Source organism: Copadichromis virginalis, linkage group LG3, assembly GCF_057382275.1.
Source record: "Copadichromis virginalis isolate Kocher_CV1m ecotype Utaka linkage group LG3, C_Virginalis_male_GT1.1, whole genome shotgun sequence".
NCBI classification, from domain to species: Eukaryota; Metazoa; Chordata; class Actinopteri; order Cichliformes; family Cichlidae; genus Copadichromis; species Copadichromis virginalis.
Genome location: NC_140620.1, coordinates 39,661,697 through 39,687,343, shown reverse-complemented (window position 1 = coordinate 39,687,343; position 25,647 = coordinate 39,661,697). Strand labels below are relative to the sequence as shown.

Sequence of the window (25,647 nt, the reverse complement as noted above, 5' to 3'; positions counted from 1 at the left end):
AACAGTGATAACAAGTATCTTTTCTTTGGCAGAAAATGATCCCTATGAGTGTCCCCTACTCTAAACACAGATGTTATTAGATGATGGTGACAAAAACGTGATAAACGAATTTAAAAATATAACAGTAAAATGCAACAATGTTACAAATAAGACAAATTAATACTACAGGAAATTTGTTAATATTGGGATTTAGCGATGATAAAATTAACACTTTAATTCCAGTTAATTATTTTATTGTTGAGTGTGCTCTTGTTGCTACTCTCTATTTCTAATGTGACAGCTATTTCTTTCTGTGTGTTCTTTGTTGAAGTAGCTGCAATTCCAGCAGATTAGAACCAAGTATAAACACATTCATACATTTCCCCATCACCAAATGAATACATGCACATTTCAGTGACAATGCAACAAACAGTCTGCACTGCTGTAATTTCAAAGCTGGGCTTCATTTTAGTGAGCTACTGCTTTACAAGATGCGGACAGAAAACAACCAGCGGTAAATCTATATCAAAGAAAACATGCAGTAAATAAAATTAATAGTAAAATTGTGGAACTTTCAAACTGGGAATCTGAACATAACCAGCTCCTGATGCTGGGCATCAGTTACCATGGTGATTTTAGCCAGGTAAAAACAAGAGACGCAGAAAACTCTGATCTTAAACCCTACATCGCTTGCTAACCTATTAATTGTGCTTTGTAGTACAGGCCTCTGGACAGCCAGTCTCAAAGGAGGGAAAAATAGAAAAGCAGAAAATCACAACGAGATTCATGAAAACAAACATAAAGCAAGAAAAAAACAAAAGATGGCTTGCTTTCACTGAAACATGAAGATAAGTGAAAAATAAAGGCCAACATAGGGCTGCTCGATTATGGCAAAAATGATAATCACGATTATTTTCACTGAAATTGAGATCTCGATTATTTGACGATATTTATTTAACCCTTTAAGACCTACCATAGAACCAAGTCCGCCAGAGCTTATATTATTTTTTTACATGTTGTAGTGCCATTTGTGGGAGCATTTCAAGTTGCTATACAACTGTTATAGCCCATATTTTAATAATATGTATGCATTAAGTACATAGTAACTACATTAATTGCAAAAAAGTGCAATAAACTACAAAAAAATTGAAAATTGTTTTTGTTTTTTAACATATATTTCTACTTGGAGAAATTTAAGAGGTTTATCCCTCAAAACTTTAAATACAAAAAAGTTTATTTTGAGTGTCTTCATAGTTTTATTTTGGAGATACAGCAATTTTTATATACTGCAGGAAAAACAAAAACAATCCTATGATGCAAATTTGCAAAGAAAACAGCAGGTGCATCAAAATAAACTATTTCCAGCAGTGCAATTCGAGTTCTAAGCATCCCAGAAACTATTCAGAAAAGTCAAACATGACCAGTATAGGCTTTTAAATTACAGAAAGTCAGTGAGAAATATAACTGAGGGTCCTTTTTAGCTGATCAGATCGGCAAAGCGTGTTTCTGGAATATTATGTTTTTGTTCCTGCAAGCGCTTTTTATGCAATTTATGTGGAAGGAAACCGTGACCGAGGACAAGCTGATGGCATAAGATGTAAGTTTCATATGCAAAACAAATTATTGCGCTAGCTTACACGGTTCATGTTCTACAGGGATTTAAAAATAGTTACACAAAACAGAGCGTGCTGCTCTGACCGGCTTTAAAGGGTTAACAATAACAATGTATTGAATAATGACTTTAAAAAATAATATAAAATAGTGTGCAACACCACTGAAGTTTTTTTTACCTCTCTTTTCAACCAACGGCAGTCACTCTCCTCTCCAAATAACTTCTGCTTAGCTTTCCGAGCTTCCCTCGGGTCCTCTTAATCAGCGGTCTCCAACCTTTTTTGCGCCACGGATGGTTTATGCCCGACAATATTTTCACGGACCGGTCTTTAAGGTGTCGCGGATAAATGAGGGAGGGGCTAATAATCGGCTCAGTCATTTTTAATGATCGTTGAAAGCCCAGATCGTAATCGTGATTAAAATTCGATTAATTGAGCAGCCCTAGGCCAACACCAGGAATGACTAAGAGCTAAAGGAAACCACGAGGACCACGAAACCTCTACCCAAGAACCTAAATCAACAGCTGTCTGTTTGATACCAGCTTGGAGTATTTCAGTGCTAATTTCAGTCAGTAATTAAAAAGTGTGTTGCCAAGTGACTTAGCAACCACAGTGACTGACATGACTCAACTTTTTTGAGGTTTCAGATTGTTTCAAAGTTGACTACAGTCTTATTTCAGTTTGTTGTAAAACATAAAAGATTTATGTTCAGAATAGCATGTGGGAAGCAGTGGCTGCACAAGTACTGTATGGATTAACTTGTGTGTTTTGAAGCATGTGTTTGTGGATTTTTTTGGACTAAGCAGAATATGTATCTCTCAGATGAAAACCGCTCTCCCTCTCTGCCTGTTTGTCCTTGTGGCTGAGGAGGCAGATGTTCTCGCTTTCCCTCTGGATCTCCTTTCATCGTTTCCGTCCCGGTCTGTTTTTAGGCCCGGCTAATCGAACCCAGTCTCTCCCCCTGAGACCAAAAAAAAAAAAAAAGATTCTTGTGTGATAGTAACTTTGGCTCCCGGACATGACATGTCTGCCAGTTTAAATGACTTACTTCATATTAAGAGAGAAGACTTTAACAGATGAACGTGCCTGTGCTTGGTTTTGTCATTTTCTTTTCAGCTTAATATTTAATGCTGAGAGAGTGTATTCTTATTCTTTCCTGTAATATGTGTTAGCGACGCTTTAGACAGTTAATTCTCACAAGCTAGAAGTTTTTGTTTTCAGAAGTAAAGTTTGACCCTGATCTATATCAGTGATGAGGGCTGTTTCTACTAAAGTGGGGAACATGTTGTTGTTTTTATGATCATTACAGGAAGCAGATGTAGAGAGTTTGCTTGTGAGGAATTCCTTCAGATTTAATTTGCAAATCTTCCATTTAATACAGACACATCTGCTAATTAGTGCTAACATATACATGCAAAACACAACAAAAGAAGAACAGAGTTTTTAGAATAAACAGCATAGACAAGCCACACTTATCTTCATCAAATAATCACTTTATCAAATAAGCACTGCAAACATGATACCCAGTGAACTATGTCAGCATCCACCAGCCTCCAGTAATGCACAACTTTAAGTATTACAACAGTGTAAACAGGTGAGCTGTGAGGACTATGTGAGCTGTAGAAACCAAAACCTGTTTCTTACTGTTCTCTAACTCCTCCTAGACGCTGTTATCAACCTGGATGAAATGCTGAGATGAGAAAAAACTAAACTAATCACACAGAAGTTTTTGCCAACCTGTTGGGTAATACACTGGTCACTCGTTTATCGCGGGTGTTAAGTTCTAAAAATAACCCGCGATAGGTGAAATCCGTGAAGTAGCTTTATTTTTTACAATTATTATAGATGTTATAAAGCTGTATAACCCCTCACTACACACTTTATACTCTTTTCTCAGACAGGCATGAACATTTTCAAACTTTCCTCTCTTGTTTAAACACTCTCTAAGTTTAAACCTTGTGTAACTACAGCCTTATTTACTTGATCTTACATTTTTACCCTGATTGTCACACATTCAAAGTTAACAAAAAGTGGTTAGTTGTCATATGTCTATGAAACCTCAATAGGACTGGAAGTCCTTTTCCACAGATACCATAAGATCTTAAAACCTTTAGGTAGAAGGAAGGTTGAAGGCACTTCTGCACTGGCTTAATTTTCTGATCTGGAAGCTTTGCCCATGTTTTATACCGTCTGCTAATTGCAGAAAGACTTCCAGTTGTAGAGAGGTCCAGGGGTTAACGGTTTTCTGACTTCTGTAAACACTGTCGGCTGAGTTTCCTGCTGGATTGTGGGTTTTTTTTAATAAATCCTGGTCATGCCATGTTTCAAAAAGGAGAGCTATCCTGTACCCATGATAGTCACTCTCTGACCACTTGAATTGAAAAGTGTCTGGCCGTTGAACAAGTGGCTTTACAGTCAGATTTGCCCCGCCTCACCACAATCTTTCAAAATGAATCAACAGTGAATACGCTGATCGTGATGCATCAAAACAGGCCTTCAGAAACCAATCGATGATGTCACAGCATCTCTGTTCATTCTGTTTGTGGTTTAACCTGAAGGTCTTGTTTTTTGGCCTTTGGAGGAACTGCTCTTTTGCGCTGGATTCGTGTCTCTGCCCCAGAGGTTGCAGATTATTTAACACACTTTTGTTGCTCTAGTGAATTTTTACTACAACAGGATTGTGGAAGTAGAATTGACCTAAAACAGATGTGTTTAAATCCTTTTATAAACATTGAGGTCTATGACTTTAGTTTTCGGTACAGTTGTAGAATCAGTTCATCGCCCGTCTACTCATAGTTTTTGTTTAGTTTTGGGTGGAGCAGACAGGTCACGTCAGCGGCTGAGAGAATCAAAGTCGGCCTCCACTTTACAGAAAGATAAAGGAGACGTGTTTCGTTGGGAAAACACGCATCCATTTCGATAAAGGCTCTTTATCTTATCTGCCTGTTTTCTTGTAATGTGTTTGGCTGTCTCACAACGTCCTTTATTAAAGTAATATTTCTCCCTTGTGCACCATGACACCATTAGACTTAGACAGCTGCTCGTTTTAAATGCATATATTATTACTGGGTATTTCTCTTCATTATTAGTCAAACATTGCTCTAACTTCAAATAAGCAGCCTCAGATCAGAGACCGTCCCTTCTCCTTCCTTAGATCATTACTGGGTACACTAGTTTTCTTTGACCAGCTGCCGTCCCTCCACATGGTTACAGCCCAGTCCCAACACAGCGGGATCTTTCTGTTTCATGGTCATCTGGCTGCTGACGGTTCACTTCCTCTCTAAATGAAGGGTACAGTGCACCAGAGTTTACTTCACAGCCATAGGCAATAAGCAGACGGACCCAAAATGAGATTTTTGACTGCTGTGCAATTCAGCAGGATCCAAATACAATTAGTATCCATATGGGGTCTGCCTTTTGGAGCTCTGATGCATTTTAAAGGAAGTTCGCAAAGTTTTCTGTGTGTTAACTTTCCATTTTTTAAAGCATTTTATTTAGGAGTCACAGCTGCTTGTTCTTTCATCATATATCCTTTCCTCTTATACACTGTGTGTGTGTGTGTGTGTGTGTGTGTGTGTGTGTGTGTGTGTGTGTGTGTGTGTGTGTGTGTGTGTGTGTGTGTACAGTCATCATGTATGTGTCTGCACTTCTACCTGCCAGCACATGCATCCTGCCAGGAACTGAAATTTTATATTTTTCAGATACAGTATTTCCACTGTTGCACACTGGGTGAATTATTATTCACATTAAAACTAACTAGGCTTCCTGTAAACCTTAAATGAAGCCGTAAAACAGATTCCCGAGGACTCGCACAGAGAGGACACTTTCAGCTGTCGTTACGTCTTATGTAAGATGCCTCCTCGGAGTTTCAAAAACACACTGAGGAGAAGACGCATCAGCTGCTTTTGTTATCAAGCGAGAGCAGCAGACCCATGCTGTCTGCACCAGGGCAGGTATGCCACATGGTTTTTCTTTGAGTGTGTGTGTTTTGATGTGGGTTACTGGGTGCGTTTCAGTGCCAGCAGCCGGTGCCTGCTTTACAGTCGGTTAACATCTCCTGGCTGACCTGCAGCAGCCGAGGAGGAGGGAGCGAGTGTCGGGACAGGCCAGGCTGGCACTGGCTCAGCAGTGGAAAGTCACACCTGGCCTCTGGCTTAGCAGCGAGTAAATGAGTTGTGAAGAATATTAGTACTGTCGATTCTCTGTTGCACTTTATAATTAAACCTGCTCGCTAAATGTCTCTCTTTAACAAAGCCGGAGACCTCGTTACTGCTCCCACTGCTGTCATTTCTATTTAAAATAGTACTAAAGCTCATAATTAGTCTTGGTGCTAACATTAAAGGGTTTTCAATCCCATCAGATATCCCACGTGGATGTACTTTTAAAAAATGTATTAAACGTGTTTAAACGATGTGTGTGGGTGTGGATCTAGAGACTTTATGATTTTTCTCGTTTTAAACACACGGCACCAAATTAAACCGTCTGAAACTCCCTCCTCTCTGGAGCCTGTTGTGATTTGGCTGTCGTCAGCGTTGTGGATTTGTTTTTCCAATTAATGCAAACAACTCTTGGAAGCGCTTGAATAGACCGTGACATTTGTAACGGTGCAGCAGCCAGGAATGAAATGACAACTGTTATATTAACAAATTAACTCCAATATTTTGGTCCTTTCTCAATATGAATCTTTGCGACTCTTTCAGCTTGTAACCGCAATCTCACTTAAACACTAAGAGTTATTCATAAGTCATAAGTAATTCCTGGAAATGTGGGTTTGATTATGTGGGGTTGTCGATGATGATCATAGTTTAGTCAGGACCGCTGTAGTCCTCATTTACACAGGCCCAGAGGTGAGTCAGTGCTAGGGGACGGGGTCTTCTCCAACTAGATGGCGAGTGGTTGCTGGGTGAAGTCAGTCGCAAAGAGAGTGGTGCATCAAAAGCCTCCTAGTCATTGCTTTAGTTGCTACCAGATTGCCGTAATCACCCATAATTTGTGTAGATGCGAAAATTGTCTGAAAACACTGGCTAGGTAACACTGAGCGGTAGTGACACTTGAAACGGAGCCATGCATACCGGAAAAGGAGAGCGTTCACCTCCAAAGTGAAACCCGTGTCTTATTATTGCCAATACTTGTCAAAAGTACAGCTTTTACTCTGAAAGTGAATGGTCTTTGTTTCCAGATCGCACTCTTCACATCTTTACTGCCGCTTAGCGAGTAATTGGCAAAGGTTGGAAAGTCCAAGTTGGTGTTACAAACTACAGGTGAACTGCTGGTGACCAAAGCTAACACAAGGAGCTTTTCAGTGCAGCAACCTTCCACAACCACTTGCCAACCAGTCTGGGACACATTTTTTCCCTAGCAACTGATGGTTGCCGCATGGTTGCCAACCAATCACTGAACCTCTGTCTCAACACATATTTGATATGAAACCAGCACATGACATGACGGTATTGTTTTAAATATATTTATTAAGAATCTGATACAATAAAATTATTCAGGTTAAAATTAGTGCTTCAGACATTAAGCAGACAATTTGGGAGCAGTGATGTAACCATGAGGGAAATAATCATCTGTGTTTTCCCCCTAACCCTGTGTTTTGGAGACTGACAACTCAAAAATATTTCGATATTTTGTTAAAAATATAAAGAGTTTTTGAAACATTTCAGTTACTTTTTTGTCAGCTTGTTGTTTAGACGTCAGAGATCTTTTTTTTAAGAGCAAATATTTATATTGTTGTAGTGTAGGGTTGGGATTAATGGTAATAAACCAATTAGATCTGTGCGTTGTAAGAGATTTGCTGTTCTGATGTAGAGAAGGGTGAGCCATCAGCTAATGTGGTCTGGCACTGAGATCAGCTGATCTGTGGGACTGTGGCTGAGCCCGACTTCAAGGTCTACCTGGTTCGATTTTACAAGAGTTAGTTAGTGTTACTTCTGCAGGTAATCCTGGGAGCGTTTTCCTGACTCTACCAGAGGACGTGATGGTAAATTGTGTACAATCTTAAATAACTGAAAAGATCTTCAAGGATCACATGACTACAGCTTCCATCACAGTGGATACAGAGGAACAAAAACAAAACATTTCATTTGGTCTACTGCAAAATACACCAGTAATCACAGTGAATTATGGGAATTGCTGGCTCAAATAATCGTTTGTGAGAAAGTACCAAGATAACAGCTGGTAAGAGCCCTTGTCCCCAGTAACAGCATAATTCAAATAATCATAATCTGATTTTTAGAGGTAATTCCAAGCAGTTAAACATCAGAGACTTATGAGGTCATTGCAGATTACATCAGTGAATTATGTCATTGATCAGGTAATCTGCTCTTTATTACAACCCAAATGAGAAAGTAGCTTTATTTTGATTCATTTTCACTGCACCCGTTTTCAGAAGTTGATCTATGAATAAAAGAAGGTTTAACGAGGTTCATTCGACCCCACCCCCTCCTCCTCATTCAGCCTCACAGCGTGCTGTGACCTGATCCGACTCAGGTGATGCTAATAGGAAACACACTGCATCCTGTGAATGAGTGCAGGTGATCAAAAAGGATTTTCTAATGTTTCCCATGTGCATAACTGGGTTTAGATGCTCATAAAGCTTTCTTTGATTGTTGCATTTCTTTGTAATAAAGATGGTGTTCAGTGCCACAAAAGTTTTCCCTGCCTGGAATAATTAACTTTGAGCTGGACTCTTCTTTTTTACCTTGCCAGAAGAATCATTTTGTCATATTTGCCAGATTTTCCACTGCTACATGTCCAGACATGAAAATGATTAAAGTCTGCTCATAAATCTGCGAAGCTATTTTTCACTTCTGTCCGTGAAGCTTTTCGATGTCTTGCAGTCGTCAGACAGTTTTTCATTTCAGCAAAACTTTCATTTTGTACACGCCCGTCCAGCTTTTCCTACCAGATGTCTCTTTGTGTCTTACTTGTGTTTAAATTAAGAAGGGATTTGTTTTTTAACTGCAGTATCTCTCATCTTAACAGCATGCCCACCTGGAACTTATAAACCAGAGGGAACACCGGGAGGTGTGAGCACCTGCCTGCCCTGCCCTGACGCCCAGCACACCTCCCAGCCTGGCAGCACCTCCCCCGACGACTGTGTCTGCAAGCCGGGCTATAAGCCAATGGGCATGGCCTGCCAAGGTAAAAGCATCCGATGCGTTAAATAAGCAAGTGGATACGTGTGAAACAGGATGATGGTCTCTTCTGTGTTGCCTTTCTAAAAGCTTTAATACTTTAGTCCTGCTGATCTGAATATTGAGAGTTACACAGTGTTTTTAGTGTTTTCTAGCTTTAAGAACAGTGTTTTTAATTAAGCTGTTTGCATGAGCAAAAATATTCACATGCAAAAATCCCCACTTGCACTCTTCCTGTTCAGCCCACCTGAACCAGAGCTTCTATTACAAGACCATCTATTATTTGAATATTCTTGTATTACAATTGTTTTGAATGTTTTGCTTAATCTGCATAGGCGAACCGCAGATTATGATAGATTCACTGAGCTTTAATGATACAATATAAAACTGCAGTAAGTTGTGTGTGTGAGTGAAGCTTCAAAAACAAGAAGGCAAAACATTTATCTGTTTGTTTCAAAGCATCACAAGGGGATATTGGAGGGTACGAACCCCAATGTGATCGCACCAGGTTTCATCTAAAAGATTTGATCTGATCCCTTGGTGCAGAGGATGAATATGCTCTCAGGGACAAAGTCTATCCTATCTTATTTGTCTACAAACTAGATATCATGAAACCTGTGTTGTGTATGAGTTTTCAGTGTGTTTTAAATAAAATGTCATCCTGAGCCTTCTGTGTTCTCCTCTCTCTGCATCATGCTTTAATTACTTTTCATGTTCCAGTGGGACTTTTTATTGTTGGTTTACTTCCTGTTTTTATTCTTCTGCCTGTGTCTCATTCCTGCATTTTTTCAGATCATCTGTTTGTCCTCCCGATGTTCTTATCAGTTTTTTCCCATATTAGCCAACCCGTTTTCCTACGGAAGCCTTTTTCTGCCTTTTTAAAAATAAAAAATAAAACAATTCTGACAGGAGGAAGTTAAAATAATAATAAAAAAAACGAACTTGAAATTTGTGGCCGAAACAAGCTTCCATAGTTTTCCAACAAGTGTCCTGCTTTTTCCCACTTTGCCTCCTTGTATCTTTTCCTCTCCTCTGTTTAATTCTCCTATACTTGTCTCCTGCATATAGGACAACAAACAGCCACTTCACAGGTACTCAGCTTCGTTAGAGGTTAAATACCTGGAGCTTTCCAACAGCTATTAGAACTGAGGAAACCGTTCAGATGAGACATGAAACATCTTTCTAACTGTATTCAGGGCAAAAACTCTTTAGGTTGAAAGTCTCTTGAGCGTCCTAGCCTGCTCTCATTCTGTCCCCAACATGTGATTTGTAATGGTGAACACACATTTTAAAATGTGTATAAACATGCTTCCTAACAGAGAAATATGTTTCGTGAAGTAGGAATTTGTGGCCTGTAATCGCTTTCAGGAATAGTGGTGAAAAACATGAAGGGCAGTAAATGAAGTGATAATCTGGTGAATTAACTGGAACAAAAAAACAAGATATTCCTCAGAGGTATGGGATGACAGCATCATGTATCCAGTAATTTTGCCAGTCCTCCCATTCCTCGAAGAATGAGCCAGTGATTTCCAAACAGCAGTTCATCTGAACACATTGAGCTCCATTAATCACCACAGTCATGCACTGCTTTCTACTTTCTCAGGCAGGAAGAGAAAATAGAGTGTTGAAGGTTGATATGCTGTAATTTTCTGCTTACTTGTTTTTTTATTCAGTTTTTAATCAACAAAATCAACTTTCTGTCATAGTGTGTCAGTTTGTGTGTTAGCTGTAATGTAAAATTCACCCGCTCCTCTCCTCTCCTCTCCTCAGTGATACATTGTCCAGCACTGTTGCCCCCAGATTATGGCTTCTTTGTCCAGAATGTATGTAACAACCACTTTGACGCGGCCTGTGGTGTGCGATGCGAGCCCGGTTTTGACCTCCAAGGAACCGGCATCAGACTCTGCCAGGCTGATGGCACCTGGTCAGGGACACCGGCCAGCTGCAGAGGTGAGGAGAAAGCCTGATGCATGTAATATTACAATGATGATCATCACAGGATCATCACACAATGAAACTTTTGTTGATGAAAAATCCCTCAAGACTTTCAGCTGAGAAATATACACAGCTGTGAAAATCAGCATACTTAAGAAGCTTTTTAATTTTCTTTTAAAACAACTATTGGCTGATTGATTGATTAAATGGTTTTTCTTTTTTTCTGTCATATGTGCCCAAGTACATGTCTGTGAACCAAAAGTTCAGGGATCAGATATTCAGTTTCACAGTTTTGGTCGTCCAGCCATCATTCATTTTCTTCCTCTTATCCAGTTCAGGGTTGAGGTGGGGATGAAGCCTATCCTAGCTGCCACAGGGCGAGAGGCAGGGTACACCCTGGACTACTCGTCTATGGGCAATTTAGAATCACCAGAACTGATCTACATACACAGAAATCCTAACAGATCACATCAACTCTAAAACTGAAGCTTACAGATCGAAACCAGAAATTCCTCCATAAATAGAGTCGTCGTTACTGCAGACTGGGAGGCAATTTTACCTGCAAATTGATGCAGGCGGTCAGCAACTTTCCTTTTCTGTAGGAATATGACCAGAATACAACCAGCTGACTTGAGTACTCCAATACCAAGAGATGCATCACAGGCGAGTTGTGCGCATTGGTGCAGACTGACGACAATCCCCTTGAGTCAGAGTGAAGTTGTTTGGAGGCAGGTTGCCTCCCATCAGACAACCTGAGCAATCGCCCTGCCATCAAAAGTATCCGTCCTGAGTTTGAGGGTTTCCACAAACCGCTTCTGGGTAACCAGTTGGTTGCTGCAACTATATGCAAAGATTCTCAGAGAGCCAAAAATGTAACAACGTCACTGGTGAGCCACCGATTTACTCCTAGTCACGCAGAGGTGGCCGTCATATTTTTGCTCTAGTGTGACTGCGCCATAAGAACTGTGATTCATGCAGACCTTTTTTATTAGAGTCCAAGAATAAAAATATGCAGCTGGAAGCAAGCGTAATAGGTTCCCGTTATATTATTAAGCTTTAAGTGAGAGGCCTTTAATAAATTACCGACATATAACACCATGCCATTACAAACACAAGCCCGTTTAAAGCAGGCACGATGATATACGTATGGTACTTTTTTGCAGCGTTCATTTGTGTGTGCGTTTGTGGATTTATTTTAAATATCACCCAGCCAGTATTTAGTCTAGCTTTTTCTCTGCACCCTAATGTCCCATCATATCTCAAAAACTGAGAAGAAAAGTAAACAGTGAGGCAGTAGTCGAATGTCGAAGTCAGATGGGCTATTAAAAAGATTTTTGTAGTGATCTTCTCATCGTTTAAGGCTTTTTGATTAGTCTGCTTCTTGATTGATTGTAGTGTTAATGCATGGTGGTATAATGCTGCTCTGTTCTGATATAGTCGCAGCTAAATGTGTCTGACGTGCTTTACATATTTCATCATACAGTACTCAGGGTGCATAGTTATGACACTGAAACACAGAAGCTTTTGTGATTGATCGCAGCAGGTTCTTCCACACCATATCTCATATAATTCTTCATTAAACCCTAATCAAAGCATCGCCTCGCCTCTGACGCCCGCCAGCATTTATAAACATTTCTGTAGCCCTAAATCACTTCATCCAGATGTAAGACGTGTCTCGATCTCTTGTACTGATTTGCTTTGAGTTTCCTAAAAGTCACAGTCGGTGTGTGTTAGCACGTAAAGCTCTCTCGGCATAGATTGAGATCATATGTGTTTAGACTGAAAGAGGAATCAACGTTTACTGGGAGACTACTGCTTTTCTGCCAGGCCAGATGTTGAGAGGAAGAAAGGTAGGGGAGGATTCAATTAAAGAGAGGTTGCTCATGGATGAAGAAAGAGGATGAAGATTGCGCGGAAGGAAGCAGAACGGAAAGAAAGCTGAGAAGAGAGAGCTAAGGTCAAAGGATTAATGAGGAAAGTGCCAGTTTTAACAGAAAGGCAGCAGCGGCAGCAGCGTGACTCATACAAATACCAAGACACTGAATACTAAAGGGTGTGTGTTGAAGATTTATAGTATGTGGCTTTGGGTATATGTTTCCTATGTGTGTGTGCATATGTCTGCTTGTATGGGTTACTCTGAGTCTAGTCTTTACCACATACTGTTGGACCTCCCAGCTAGTTAAGCCCTGGGGGAGACGGGGGGGTCTACTCTGAACTGCCTGTCTGTCTATGGATGGTGATGAGAAATAACACACTACACACCCTTTTCTAGACCTCAGCATAACTCAGAACAGACACACACACACCAGGATTTTCTTTGTTTATTTCATTCGGGACTTTCACACTTTGGGTTAAATCATAGGTCACAGTTTATAGCAAACACATACTGCTGTACACCCCTGCAGTTTACTCCTCCTCTGCACGTTGTGGGTGTTTAACAGTTACAGCAAACAAAATAATCAAATATTTTGTGTTTAAGTTATCTTGAAATGTACAGTTTGTCACTGTTTGTCATTATTCGAGGCCACACTTCCTATTTTTCTGAACCTTTTGTTCCCTCTGTGTCTCAACAGGAAATTAAATAGATAGAAGTGGCAAAATAAACCCAAGCAACAGAAGATACAGATCCAGCTGAATATGATAATAAATAAAGCAGACTTTGTTTTTCTGTTTTGTTGGTTTGGGTTCTTCTGTTTATTTTCTCCTATCTTTGCAGTACGCTCCTGCCCGCACCTGTCCCTGCCCCAGCACGGCTTCCTGAGTTGCAGCAACAGCTTTGGCTCCTACAGGGTGGTGTGTCAGGTGGGCTGTGATCGGGGCTACAGATTAGAGGGAGACTCCGAACTCACCTGCCAGGCAAACTACCAATGGAGTGGGCCCCAACCTCGGTGTGTGGGTAAGCTTTCACTCCACTGTCAGCCACTATCTCACACCGTATCCTAGTAAGATGGAGAAACTCGGCTTCGTGCTGTCATGGGTTTAATTTGCTATATCAGTGGCTTTTCTAAACCTCATATCTGAAAGCAACATATGATTACAAAACATGACTCCAACATTCACTGCAAGAATAAAAAAAGAAAAATGCCCCACAGCTGGTTGTGATGATGCATTGAGAGTTTTTGAACCTTTGGCTTTACTGATTCATCTGCCAGCATCTTGTTTTTTCGGTGCTGTAGCGCTACATTTCCAGCTGAAACTTGCAGTATACTGTTAATGTTATCAAGTGTGGTCGAGAGGTCTGGTTCAGTGAAATCAAGTGACTTTTAACCCATTTAAAAAGTCTTGCAAATAATTAGGTTAACTGTTAACAGGTCAGTAATGTGACTGGATATTACAAACAACATCTTAGAGAAGGAAATATTCAAAAGAACTGTGTTTACAAATGGTGGAATAATTTCAGAATAATATTCATTAGCGTAAATCTTTGAAGACTTTTAATCACTGGCAGTACAAACAATACAAATACACTAAAGATCAAAAGTTGTCACATCTTAAAATGGAAATAAAACTCTTTGCATTCAGTTTTTATTTTACGCATCGTCCCAACTTTATCAGAGCTGGGCTTGTAAATAAATAGTGTCAAAATCCAATAACAGCTAAAGCATTGATTTGGGCACCGAGAGAAGTAACGGAGGCAAAAAGTGAAGCCAAAAGATCATGTAGCTGAACAATAGAGAGCTTTGAACACAAATACAATTTTTAAATCAGCTCTACGTGTTACAGGTAGCTAAAAATGTACGATTTATGTTCTTTGAGTTATTATTTGGATTTTTTAGCTTTAATTGAACAGTAGCGTGAGAGTGCTGGAAATGATATGCAGGGATTGGTCTGGGATGGACTCAAACCCGAGTTCCTACATTAGCCTTCAGCATGTAGGAGCGGCCTTGTGTTGGCTTTTCTATCCACCACTTACAAGTCAAACAGCCTGAAAGCGCTCAGATTAGCTGAGGTGACAGCTAGTTGTAAACTTTAGGTCTAATTACATTTTAAGCTGGTGAGTTATAGAAATTAAACTCCTCCCCAGCTGCCACGAAGAGTCAATTTGTATTATTATCAGGGTGTAAACCTGCGTATTTGTGATGGACACACGAGGAACTGTTTTTTTGTGCACTTTTTTTGTTGGCTTAATTTTTCAGCCATGGATGTTGCTGCTTAGACATAACCTGCTGCCTGTTCAGTTATTTTTGTGTGCTCAAGTGTGGTTTTGTTTTTGGCACCAAACTGTTTTATTCCAGGACTTTAACAAAGTGGCACATTCTGTATTTTCCCCATTTTGGGCTAAAAATAATTCATTCCCAGTTTAATAACCCTCGTCACATCGTATCCAAGAGAATTCATCTATTACAGCGACATCTTGACTTGTCTTCAGTCAAAGTCTTAGTATTCCTTCATCTGTGGAGTTAAATCCGATTTATTCATGCAGTTATTGAATTAGCATTGTTTTCCATAATAAATCTTCCCAGCCTTGCTTTCACTCAGATACACAGCAGTCCTCTCTGACAGTAAATATGTCTTGCAGCATGACTATCATTCAACTGAGCGCTCGCATGATTTGTTTTGCTTCTGCTTACTGAAACGTGTCTGGCTGAAAAAACACAAAGACAATCTATCAAACAAATGGCCCCGATCTGGGTTCCTATGAAAAAACGGTGTAGTTTACAAGCGTATGTAAACACGCATATACAGCGGTTAAACATATGGGGCGTGTTTGCGCAGAGACCCGCCATGGCACAAGACACATCTGCTTTCTCACAGCAAAGCTACAGTTACCACATATACACAACACAAAATTACCCACACACTCCAAAACTGATAGTTAAGTCAAAATAGTCGCACACACTAGTGCCCACCACAGAGAGCACCCAGGTCATGCACACGAACACACAAAAAAGGGACAGTGTGAGAGCGTTTAGCCACAAATCTCCGGCCGGTGCTGACTCACTTCCAACCAACCAGCTAGATGCACTATTTAAAAACGCCTGAGCCATCTGCTACCAAAAAACTCTCTCCATTCCTTTATCAATAACGCCAATCTCTGCACTGAGTGAGCCGCTGCTTGTTTGTTTGGCCACCTCTGCATTTTCCTGCAGACTTTAGCACAACTAAGAGGACTCTGCGGGCTGCCGTTGGTTTGTTTCTGTGTTTGCTTGCTCTGTGGTGAAAGAGGATCAGCTCGGCTGCCCTGAGAGGATGCTGAGATAGATTTTTTTTTTTTCATCCGATTGTAATCCCCGATGTCGAATATCCCTCGGAGTGAGCTTTCCCTGCAAAGCAGCTACAGCTAGAGCCAATGAAACTGAGATTTGGCGAGGGAGAGAATGAAAACGATCTATCCGTCATCAAGAAAAAAGCCACACTGGCCTCCAGAAATGCTTGAAAGGCCTCCTGTGTACGAGCCCTGCGGTCAGCGCTTTCTTAAGTTGATTTCCGACCAAATGTTTGTCGTTTCCGTGCCAGTTTTTGATACACAGCGGCCGAGAATAGCTTTATTGTTGCCGTTTATGGTGGAGCCAGCTCAGAGGAAGATTTTATCACATTCGGTTAACACACAGGAAACACGGTCGAGATCTTCCAACTCTATTTTTTTTTCCACTCTTTTGTTCAGTGTTTTCCCAGTTTTATCTTTATAAGGAAATCTTTTCAGCTACTTTTAATAACAAACAAGAGACAGATTGATAATCTGTCTCTTGATCTTTCCCACCCAGAGGTGCGTTGCCCTCCCATCGTGACTCTGAAGAACATCTTTCTGTCCCCTCCTGCTTGTGGGAGAAGAGCAGTGTCTCCAGGCTTTTTTTGCCTCCTCAACTGTCGTCCAGGTTACAGTCTCCAGGGGAACAGGAAGGCGGTGTGCCTGAGCTCTGGGAACTGGACAGCCAATGTCTATAAAGCTGTCTGCACAGGTAACTGTGTGTGTGTGTGTGTGTGTGTGTGTGTGTGTGTGTGTGTGTGTGTGTGTGTGTCTTTTCCTAAAGAGGGAATCTATCTTTCCTTTCTGCAGGACTACGGTCAGGGCAGCGGTCAAAGCTGCAGTGGCTGTAAATTGTCTCTACAGTTGTAACAAGGAAGTAAAAAATACAGAGGCCAAGACCCCTCTGCTTGAAGCTCTGGAGGCTGAATGATGGAGTTTACAGTTAGGTTTGATCATTTTGTTTCTCCACATGACTTTGGAGTAGAAGAAGGGCCTGTATGCTCAGGTCCAGAAGTATTTTTGGAATTTTGCCACCACAGTGCAGTCAAGATATCAAACAATCAAGATGCGATTGACGTGCAGACTTTAGGGCTTAAAAAAAAGTGTTTGTTTTGGATTTGTTCTTTTTAAGGATTTTTTTATACACAGTCCCCCATTTTCACAGGCTAAAAAGTAATTGGACAATTGGCCAGGTTAGGTCTGCTCCCTCATTAATCCAGGACAATCTAAGCACATAATAAACTTAGATTCCTACTTCACTAGAACTCTCAATGAGGTGTGAAAAATGGAGGCGACATCCAGATACTTATAGACCTGACTATGTAAAGGAGTCGTTTTGAAAATACAGACATTTCCTGTCTTTCTAAGATGCAGAAGGATCACGTCGGTACACCAAAGTGTGGTCAAAAAGTTCTGCATCTCTGCCAATTAAAATGTAAAAAAACACATCTGATTTAAATTTAGCCTATGTATGCTTCAGAGTTATCACTTTTGTAACACTTTAACTGTTTGTGATTCCTGCTTGGATCACTTGTGCATTCCTGATTCTTGCAGGATCTCCTGCTGTCAAATGATATGATGAGAAGGGCAGGTGAGAACTGAAGAGTGTATTTCTGTGGTTGAAGAATTCCTGCATTATAGATAGACAGCTTCAGTTGTTTTTTCCCTGAAGAAATTGTATTGTAGGTCTAGACCCAGCTATCATAACCAGTGAAACTTCAGGCAGTTTGACAGAGAAGTTACTTGTTGCTAACTCTGCAAAGATAAAATCCCAGATGCCAAAGTGCAATTTGTCAGAACAGAAATCCCTTGAAGCTAAGCTGGAAGCAGTCCAGAGGCACACAAAGAGAAGACCTTGAAGGTGAGATTGCCCAGATTTAAATAAGCTAAGGTTCCTAGTTATGTCAGGATGGGAATCTGGCATAAACATTTGCCGAATCAAATATGCAAAGCCATCTGCTGTGATGACCCTTTGTGAATATGGGAGCTGAAATAAGCTTCATTGCTAGGGTAGCAGAACTATGGGGATCCATTTTGTCATTTTGTGTGTGGTTAAAATTAGCAGGTGATTATTTAGCCATAAAGTTGGGAAGAAGAGGAAAGCACTTTGCATTTCTCCCTCCACTACTGAGTAATACACAAACACCCCCGAGGCCTCATGATTAAGATTTCTGTTTAAGACCATTTCATTCCTGTGAAAAACAAGATACAGCATTATTAGAAACTTGACTTGAAATCACTGCCGCATCTGACTGCCAACCTTTTTTTAGTAGTTTTGCGTGTCGTATGTGATAAATGCGGTCAAAAGTTGATTTTATATGGCATGAATGGGTGGGAGCTTTTAACAGGGAGCTGTATTTGCAGTTCAGAAATAGAAGTGCTGTTAAGAGTGAAACATGAAGATAGAGAATAAATGGAGAAAGAGGATGATATGAAAAGAAAAACAAGAGGAAACTTGGAGTGAGAATTTTTCCATTCTGTTATTTTTTCTCTGCTCTTCCAAAGGCGAGTATGAAGCTAATCTCCCCCCCTTAAAGCAGACCTCGGGTCACTAACTCAAACCATACTGTGTCCGAGCTTTCGAGTCTATCCCCTCAGCTCAGACTGGGCTCTGGAGATCATTATAACAGACTGCAGTACTCCAGATGCCTTGCAGGTGAAACAGGTGGTGCAGAACTGCTCTCTGTCCCCCCACCCCACCCCAAATGTCCTCAGTACCCTCATTTCCTCATGGAGAAAGTTTGCTAATGAAGGAACTTGTGTCATTAAGGAGAGGAAGAGGTGCCATAAAGATGAAAACGAGGGGAGAGGTAAGGCGGACGGGGAGGTGAGAGGGGAAGATGAGTCATCTGTAGGTGTTTTAAAATTACATGGCAGAGAGAAGATGAGTTTTTCTGATACTGTCAGACACAAATGGGCTGGAGGGAGGAGAAAAAAGATATTAAAAAAAAAAAAGAAAATGTAAATTAGCTGGAAAGAATCAAGAAGGAGAGCTGCAATATGGGCGGCACATAACGAGCGCGAGAAAAGTTGTTACAAAGATGAGAGTGTTCGACTAAAGCTTCTGGCCTTCCCCTCCCCTCACTTCATGTTGATGACACCCAGAGTGAAATATGTTTCCCTTGTTATAAAGATGAAAGGATTCGATCTGAGCTCAAGTGTGTTAGTGTTTAACGGAGACGGATGCCTAAGTGGATGGGTCATCGGGTCCAGATGGGAGCAGCTCTGTTGCATAACGCAACAGGCATGACCACCGCCGATCGATGGGAGAAATCAGCTCTTGGAGGCTGAGCTTGTTTCCTGCAGGCTTGAACTGCGTTCAGCTGAACTGTGCTGGCTTCTCATTATTACACCATGCTGTATGGAGAATGAGACAAAGGAAGAAAATGTTTCATGCAAGGGTCACGGTGGCTCCGACAGCCAAGCAGGTGGACTGCTGAAGGTTTTTTCCAAATAAAGCTAAACTTCGTCCTGACAGTGCCTAGCTGTTTCCTGCTGGAACAATGAGAGGTTTTGTGCATTATCTAAGGGAAAAGACTATTATAATCGAAGTAAAAGCGTTGAACTTTGTGCAGATAGCTTTTAAAAGCTAGGTTTGTCAAATGTTTGACAGACACTTGATATGAGGTTTATTTATTTTTGATAAATTATTGAACCTTAGCAAACACCAGCTCTATGTGGCACAGACATTTGAGTCGTAGTTGTGTGGCACTGTCTTCACAAGTAGTCGTCCAGGCTGCTGGAGCTGCTTTTTACCAGTGGATTTACAAACCAACATAACTCTAGCTAATTTGCTCAGAGAGGGCTATAATTATCTTGGAATTGTCTTTTTTTCCCTTCAAACAATCAAAGTACAAACTGATTGAGTAGAGAAAACAAAAAGAATTGGCCAGCAGCTGGAAATTTTCTTTATTGATTTAGTTAACTTTTATAACCAAAAGCTGGTTTTGTTCAAAGCCTTTCTGACTTTTATCTACCTCTGCACTATGAGGTGTTTGGAGAGTGCTACAATACTCACATAAACAACAAATCATACGAGCTTAGAGTGCTAAACAAAAACATACTTTTTTTTTCCTTGGCTCTCTTCATAGAGTTGTAAAAACATATAAGCAATTCACTCTGTCACAATATCAGATTACTGCTACAGGATTCATGATCAGAATCAGCTTCATTGGCCACGTATGTGTAGCATACAAACAAAGAATTGGGCTTTCTTTGTTCTCAATTTACATAACCGAATAGACAATATGTGTGGCATATTTGTATTTATAGGTGCAGCGGTGCAAATATGTTGGAATAAATACCAACAGGTGAAGTGAATAACACTGATTATCTCTCCATCATGGCACCTGTTAGTGATATATATTAGGGGGCAAGTGTACATTTTGTTGTCGAAGTTGATGTGTTAGAAGCAGGAAAAAAGGGCAACCGTAAGGGTTTGATTGAGTTTTGCAAAGACCAAATTGTGATGGCTAGATAACTGGTTCAGAGCATCTACAAAACGGCATCTCTCTGGGGTGTTCCTGGTCGGCGCTGATCAGCAACAGAAGTGTTCCAAGGGAGGAACAGTGGTAAACCTGTGCCAGGATCATGTGCAGCCAAGGCTCATTGGTTTACATTGAGTAAAGGCTGGCCCGTGTGGTCTGATCCAGCAGACGAGCTACTGTAGCTCACATAGCTGGAATTGTTCAATGTGGTTCAAATTGACAGGTGTCAGAATACACAGAGCATCAGAACCAGACCATAGAAGAATGGGAGAAGATCTAGTCTAATGATGAAGCATTGTTGCAGACCATGCACATCCTTCCATAGAAACAGTACTCCTTGATGGCTCTTTCAGTAGGATAATCTGTCCTGCCACAAAGCAAAAATGGTTCAGAAACGTTTTGAGGAGCACAACAAGTTTGAGGTGTTGGCTTGGCCTCCAAATTCCTTAGATCTCAGCCCAACCAAGCATCTGTGGGATGGGCTGGACAAACACGTTCGATCCACCTCACAACTTACAGGACTTAAAGGATATGCTGGTAACATCTTGGTGCCAGATACTACAGCACACCTTCAGCAGTCTAGTGGAGTCCATACCTCGACAGGTCAGGGCTGTTGTGGTAGCAAATGGAGGACCTGGTGGTCATACTATTGTACCTAATCACAAACATCTGGTAAGAATTTCATGTCAACAGCACCTTTAGCCAATTTACTTAAAAATTGTACGTATTTGGGGTCAGTAGCAGGTATGTTGGTGGACGTTGAAGTGTAAGTAACAGGATAACAGTGTTTTGCAGGTGCAGGTAGTTGTCAGTAGGCTGGAGTCTTAATCAGGCAGTTCGAGGAGGTGAATCGTTCATATTTAGATACCACTGTTATTATCAATCAATACCTCTAGACTGCAATACCTCTAACAAAGAACTAACAGCGATTTCATTTGAGCTTGATGCATGTTGATGTGCTGGGAGTGACGAAGGGAGTGTTGAGCTGGAGTAAAAGCAAGAAAGAGTGCTTTTTATTCCGTGTCTTTACTTGGACTGCACAGAATCTAAGAGCGAGGTCTAGTGGTGCTGGAGCACGAGCAGTGGTGCTGTCTCACTCTCTCTTTGATTGCTTATCAACAATGACAAACTGCCTTGTTATGTTTTAAGCTGTTGGGGGCAATATGACATCACACGCCTGCTCTATCAGCGATAATGAGGAGCAGGTTGAGGTCAATGTCTGCGGGTTATGATGAAGGAACATCTGCAATAGTTGAATCCAATTTCATTCTCTTCTTCTTCTCCACCTTTTTTGTCCCTCTGTCTTGTTAGATACTGAGCCACCGTGGCTACAGTGCCCCGACAACATTGTTGCAGGGACAGTTGAGCGCCGCGGCACGGCCATCGTCAGCTGGAACGTCCCAAATGCCACGGACAACTCTAAAGAAGAGGTTAGATATTTGAGTAAAAAACAGTCAAATTAGATGCTACTTAATTCTAGAATAGCTTGATAATTATGGGGTAATGGTTTCCCGCCCTTGGTATCAAAAGTTTGTTGTATCCACAATAAACCTGTAACATATGATAAGAGGGCACAAGCATGAGCTAAAGTACAGTATTTATTGCATACATGGCATGTGACATTCTGTGGTTTACTTTATGTGGTAGGATAGATTACATGGCTGTTTTGTAAAATTCTCAATTAATTTGCACAAAAGTAAATCTCTTCTAATTTATTCAGCTTTCAGCTTCCTGCTTTGAAAGCAGTTTGACTCTCTTCTTCTTCACATTTTGTTGTCTCTCACTCCTCCAGGTGGTGGTCCAAGCGAAGCCAGTCTATAGTCTTCCACAGCTTTTCCCCATTGGCAAGGAAACCATCACATACTTTGCTACGGACCGCTCTGGAAATCAGGCCAACTGCTCCTTTACAGTCACCGTCATCGGTGAGCTCATCCTTCTGGGGACCACATAAAACCAAACAATGGATGCTGCATGTGGCCTGTGGCAGATTACAGAGAGCGAGGGGGGGGCAGAGAATTCGGTCACACAGCGTTTATGTTGTGTTTGGACAACTGCTCCTGTCCTATACAGAATCAAATAAATGATAAAAAGTGCCTTTTTTTAGTAAGCAGAGTTTGCATGCTCCGTGCTCGTGTGGTTGTCTCCGGGTACTCAGACTTCCTCCCGCAGTCCAAATACATGTGTGTTAGTTTAACTGGTGATTGTAAACTGGTCGTGCTGTAGGTGTGAATGGTTGTCTATAAAAAGTGAATATGATTGGCAACTTCAAGCAACTATGGACGAAATAACTACTGGCAACATGAAGTGGGCGGGCTGACATATGACCTGATAGTAAACGCATTAGAGGGTCCCTAAGTTGTGACTCCATAAAGTTGGAAAAGGCTCAAGTTCCCAGATGACTCTGAGTGAGATAAGTGGAAGAAGAAAGATGGATAATTAGTGGATAAATATGCTGATACAGTGGGACGTAGTTTGTAAAAAGGGTAAAGACAGTGAGTGTCTTTTAAGGTCCAAACGCGTCACCTCTCAGTGGGGACACTTTACCGCCAGTTTGTTACTGGATTGCTGCAGTTTGTTTCAGTGATTTCACCGAAGCACTTTCAGAGATTTTAATTGACTAACTTAGCAGTAAGTTCTGCTCCAGCAGGTGCCAAACACTGTTTGCTGTTGAGAGTGAATAACAGGGGTGTCCCATGTCAGCCACCCAGTAATCACTGCAGTCGGGGGAAAAACCCCAAGCATGGTAGCTGTGAACATTTCCATATGTTATTATGTTGGTGGAAAGTTGTGGGTTTTTTATTAGAGACATGTGTTCAACTCGTGCCCTCTGACACTCTCTGCTGCTGCTGCATCGAGAAAGTCAGATGACAGAGTCGCACTCGGCTCCCCAACGTTTTTTTTTCCTCACTTTATCGTCTGTTCAGCTCTTTGTTTGCTATAAATGCCTTTGTACCTAAATATTATTGAGTTTGCGGCCTGATTTAGTCTATTTATAGTGACTGGCGTTCAGAAATGTGACTTTAACAAGTTTTCTCTGTCTGTGCGCTTACTTTCTGTCTGCCTCCAGATACGGAGCCCCCGGTCATCGACAGGTGCAGGTCACCGCCCGCGATCCAGGCCACGAACGCAGAGACGGCGGTGGACTGGGAAGTCCCGCAGTTTTCCGACAACTCAGGTATGTCTGGTCGCTCCTTCTTTAGACCGTTTATTCTTTTGCAGCTCTGTTCCACTCTGCTCCACCCACTGTCTCAGTCGATGATGGCTAAACAGGATCTTTTCCTCTGGGAGATTGGAAAAAGAAGGTTCTGCGAATAACGGTGAAGGACACTGGACATAGAGGACCAACTGTAAGTGGGTGCATGGACGCCTCATTAGCGCGTCTGTGTTTAGAGAGAGAACGGGCCTAGCGGACAGATGAAGCTGTTACAGCGTCTGCGAATATCATTAATGCGAAAACAGATGGAGGCAGTGGAGAGAAGCAGGTGTTATTGCTATGAAAAAAGTTCTTCTGTGGGAATGCGTGCTCATTCCACCCATTTTTCACACAGTCTGGATAATTGTGCGAGCAAATGCAGTACTCGAGTCAAATGCTTTGGACTGTCAGTTCATTATGTTTGTGGTTTTTTTTGTTTTTTTTAATCAGAGTGATTGCAGTTGTTATGTTAAGACATTAATCACTGTCTAGGTGAAGCTGACGCTCTAGCAGTACACCCACTAGAAAAATATCTGTTTAATTTACAGCATAAGGACTTCACCTAAGTGACAGTTCTTAGAAGTGTTGTTCATTGGCATAAAAAAAGTAAAGTTGTGCGGTGATTGTGGTTCTGTGGTGACTCGAGACTAATCACTCACATTTCATGGAGCTGCTCTTAACCGATTCCTCTCTAAGACAGTGTAAATGTAAACCTAGAAAACATTATGGAATACGATTGCAAGAAAAATGTTCTGTATTTTTGCATAAATATGACCTTGAACATTTACACAAGTGCAAAAAGTAGAGACAGAGAGCCCAATTACGTAAATATAAATATTATACTGGGATGTGTGGGGTTTTCCTTGGCTCAGAATGACTCTTTAGGGGGAAAGTATGCACGTAAGCATGATTGGTTTGCACATAGCTAGGCAAAGATTCTTAATTACATTAGTTAACAGAAGAGTTTTGTTATTTTTGGCTATTTTATAAAGAAAAACATCTGAGCTTTTCGGGGGGTTTTCTCGAAACTGAAAAGTGTCAGGCCTAAAATAAATTATCCACAGCAGGTGAACTATAGGAAATAGGAAGAATTTCAGTAAAAACCTGACCCAGGATCTGACAGGCACATCTGGACCTTCAGTTGATCCATCTACTGTTCACTGAAGCCTCATCAGAAATGGTCTCAGTCGAATTGTGGGTGTCATGAAGCCGTTTTTAAGGAAGGGCAACCTTGAGAAAAGGCTATGAGGTTTCAGGAGCCAGTTTTCTATCCCCTTTTGTGGAAAACCAAAAACCAGGAGCCACAGAAATAAACAGACATCTTAACCTAAGAGAGAGGGAAGGCAGAATAGTTCGTACAGTAGCAGTGACGGTGCTTAGTGGGCTTACTGGGAAGATGAAGTGAGTCGAAAGTACAGGCAGGTACTTCTTTTTACTGGTTAATGTGCGAATTTCCTGACTTAGACTTAATTTGCAAATATGTCTTCAGGCTTCACTTTGGATTAACTTTTTTTTCTTTTTAATTCAGAATAATATAGTGAAGGATGAGATAAATTAAACATGTACTGCGATGATTACAGAGGACAGAATTATTTGAATGCAGGGCTTCATCTTCAACATGTTATGTATTTTGTGAATTTGTGATTTAATAACTTGCTGAAATGAAAAAGGCACGTTGAGTCTGCTCTTTATCAAACTTTTTTTTGCAGCCGTGTTTCTAAAAAGCTAAAACGGGGCCACAGAGCAATAAATTCAACATTGAAACGTTCTTCAAGGGTGTTTTGACAGGCAATAAAGCTGTAACTGGCAACTCCAGGACTCAATACACAACCAAATCTGAATGCTATAAAAGTTTGTATGAAGGTCGCTTTGCCAGATAGACTAAATACCGTAGAGCCTGGTGAATTTGTCCTGGCGCTCCGACTGTACCCAAACAGCTGGGGTGGTGACAGACAACAAACCAGACTTCTTCGGGCTCCAGCCGGGCTCATGTAATGCACCGACTCTGTACATAAATAACACTAACAGTGATTATGTGTGTGTGTGAGTGTGTGTGTTCACAAATTCAGACCCAAACACAGGCGCCAAAATTAACATCTCGCTCACCAAAGCCCCA

The 25,647-nt window shown here is 41.1% G+C and overlaps 1 protein-coding gene across 2 annotated transcripts in view; it reads left to right on the top strand.

The window, feature by feature from the left end:
- The window catches only part of svep1 (sushi, von Willebrand factor type A, EGF and pentraxin domain containing 1), a 115,438-nt gene that overhangs the window by 60,323 nt on the left and 29,468 nt on the right, over window positions 1–25,647 (top strand). For both annotated transcript variants that reach the window (XM_085451060.1, XM_085451059.1), the window contains exons 6-12: window positions 8,577–8,735; window positions 10,499–10,678; window positions 13,380–13,559; window positions 16,369–16,563; window positions 21,650–21,768; window positions 22,131–22,260; window positions 23,406–23,513. In XM_085451060.1, coding sequence (XP_085307186.1) covers window positions 8,577–8,735; window positions 10,499–10,678; window positions 13,380–13,559; window positions 16,369–16,563; window positions 21,650–21,768; window positions 22,131–22,260; window positions 23,406–23,513 — 1,071 coding nt within the window. The remainder of the gene's footprint in view (window positions 1–8,576; window positions 8,736–10,498; window positions 10,679–13,379; window positions 13,560–16,368; window positions 16,564–21,649; window positions 21,769–22,130; window positions 22,261–23,405; window positions 23,514–25,647) is intronic.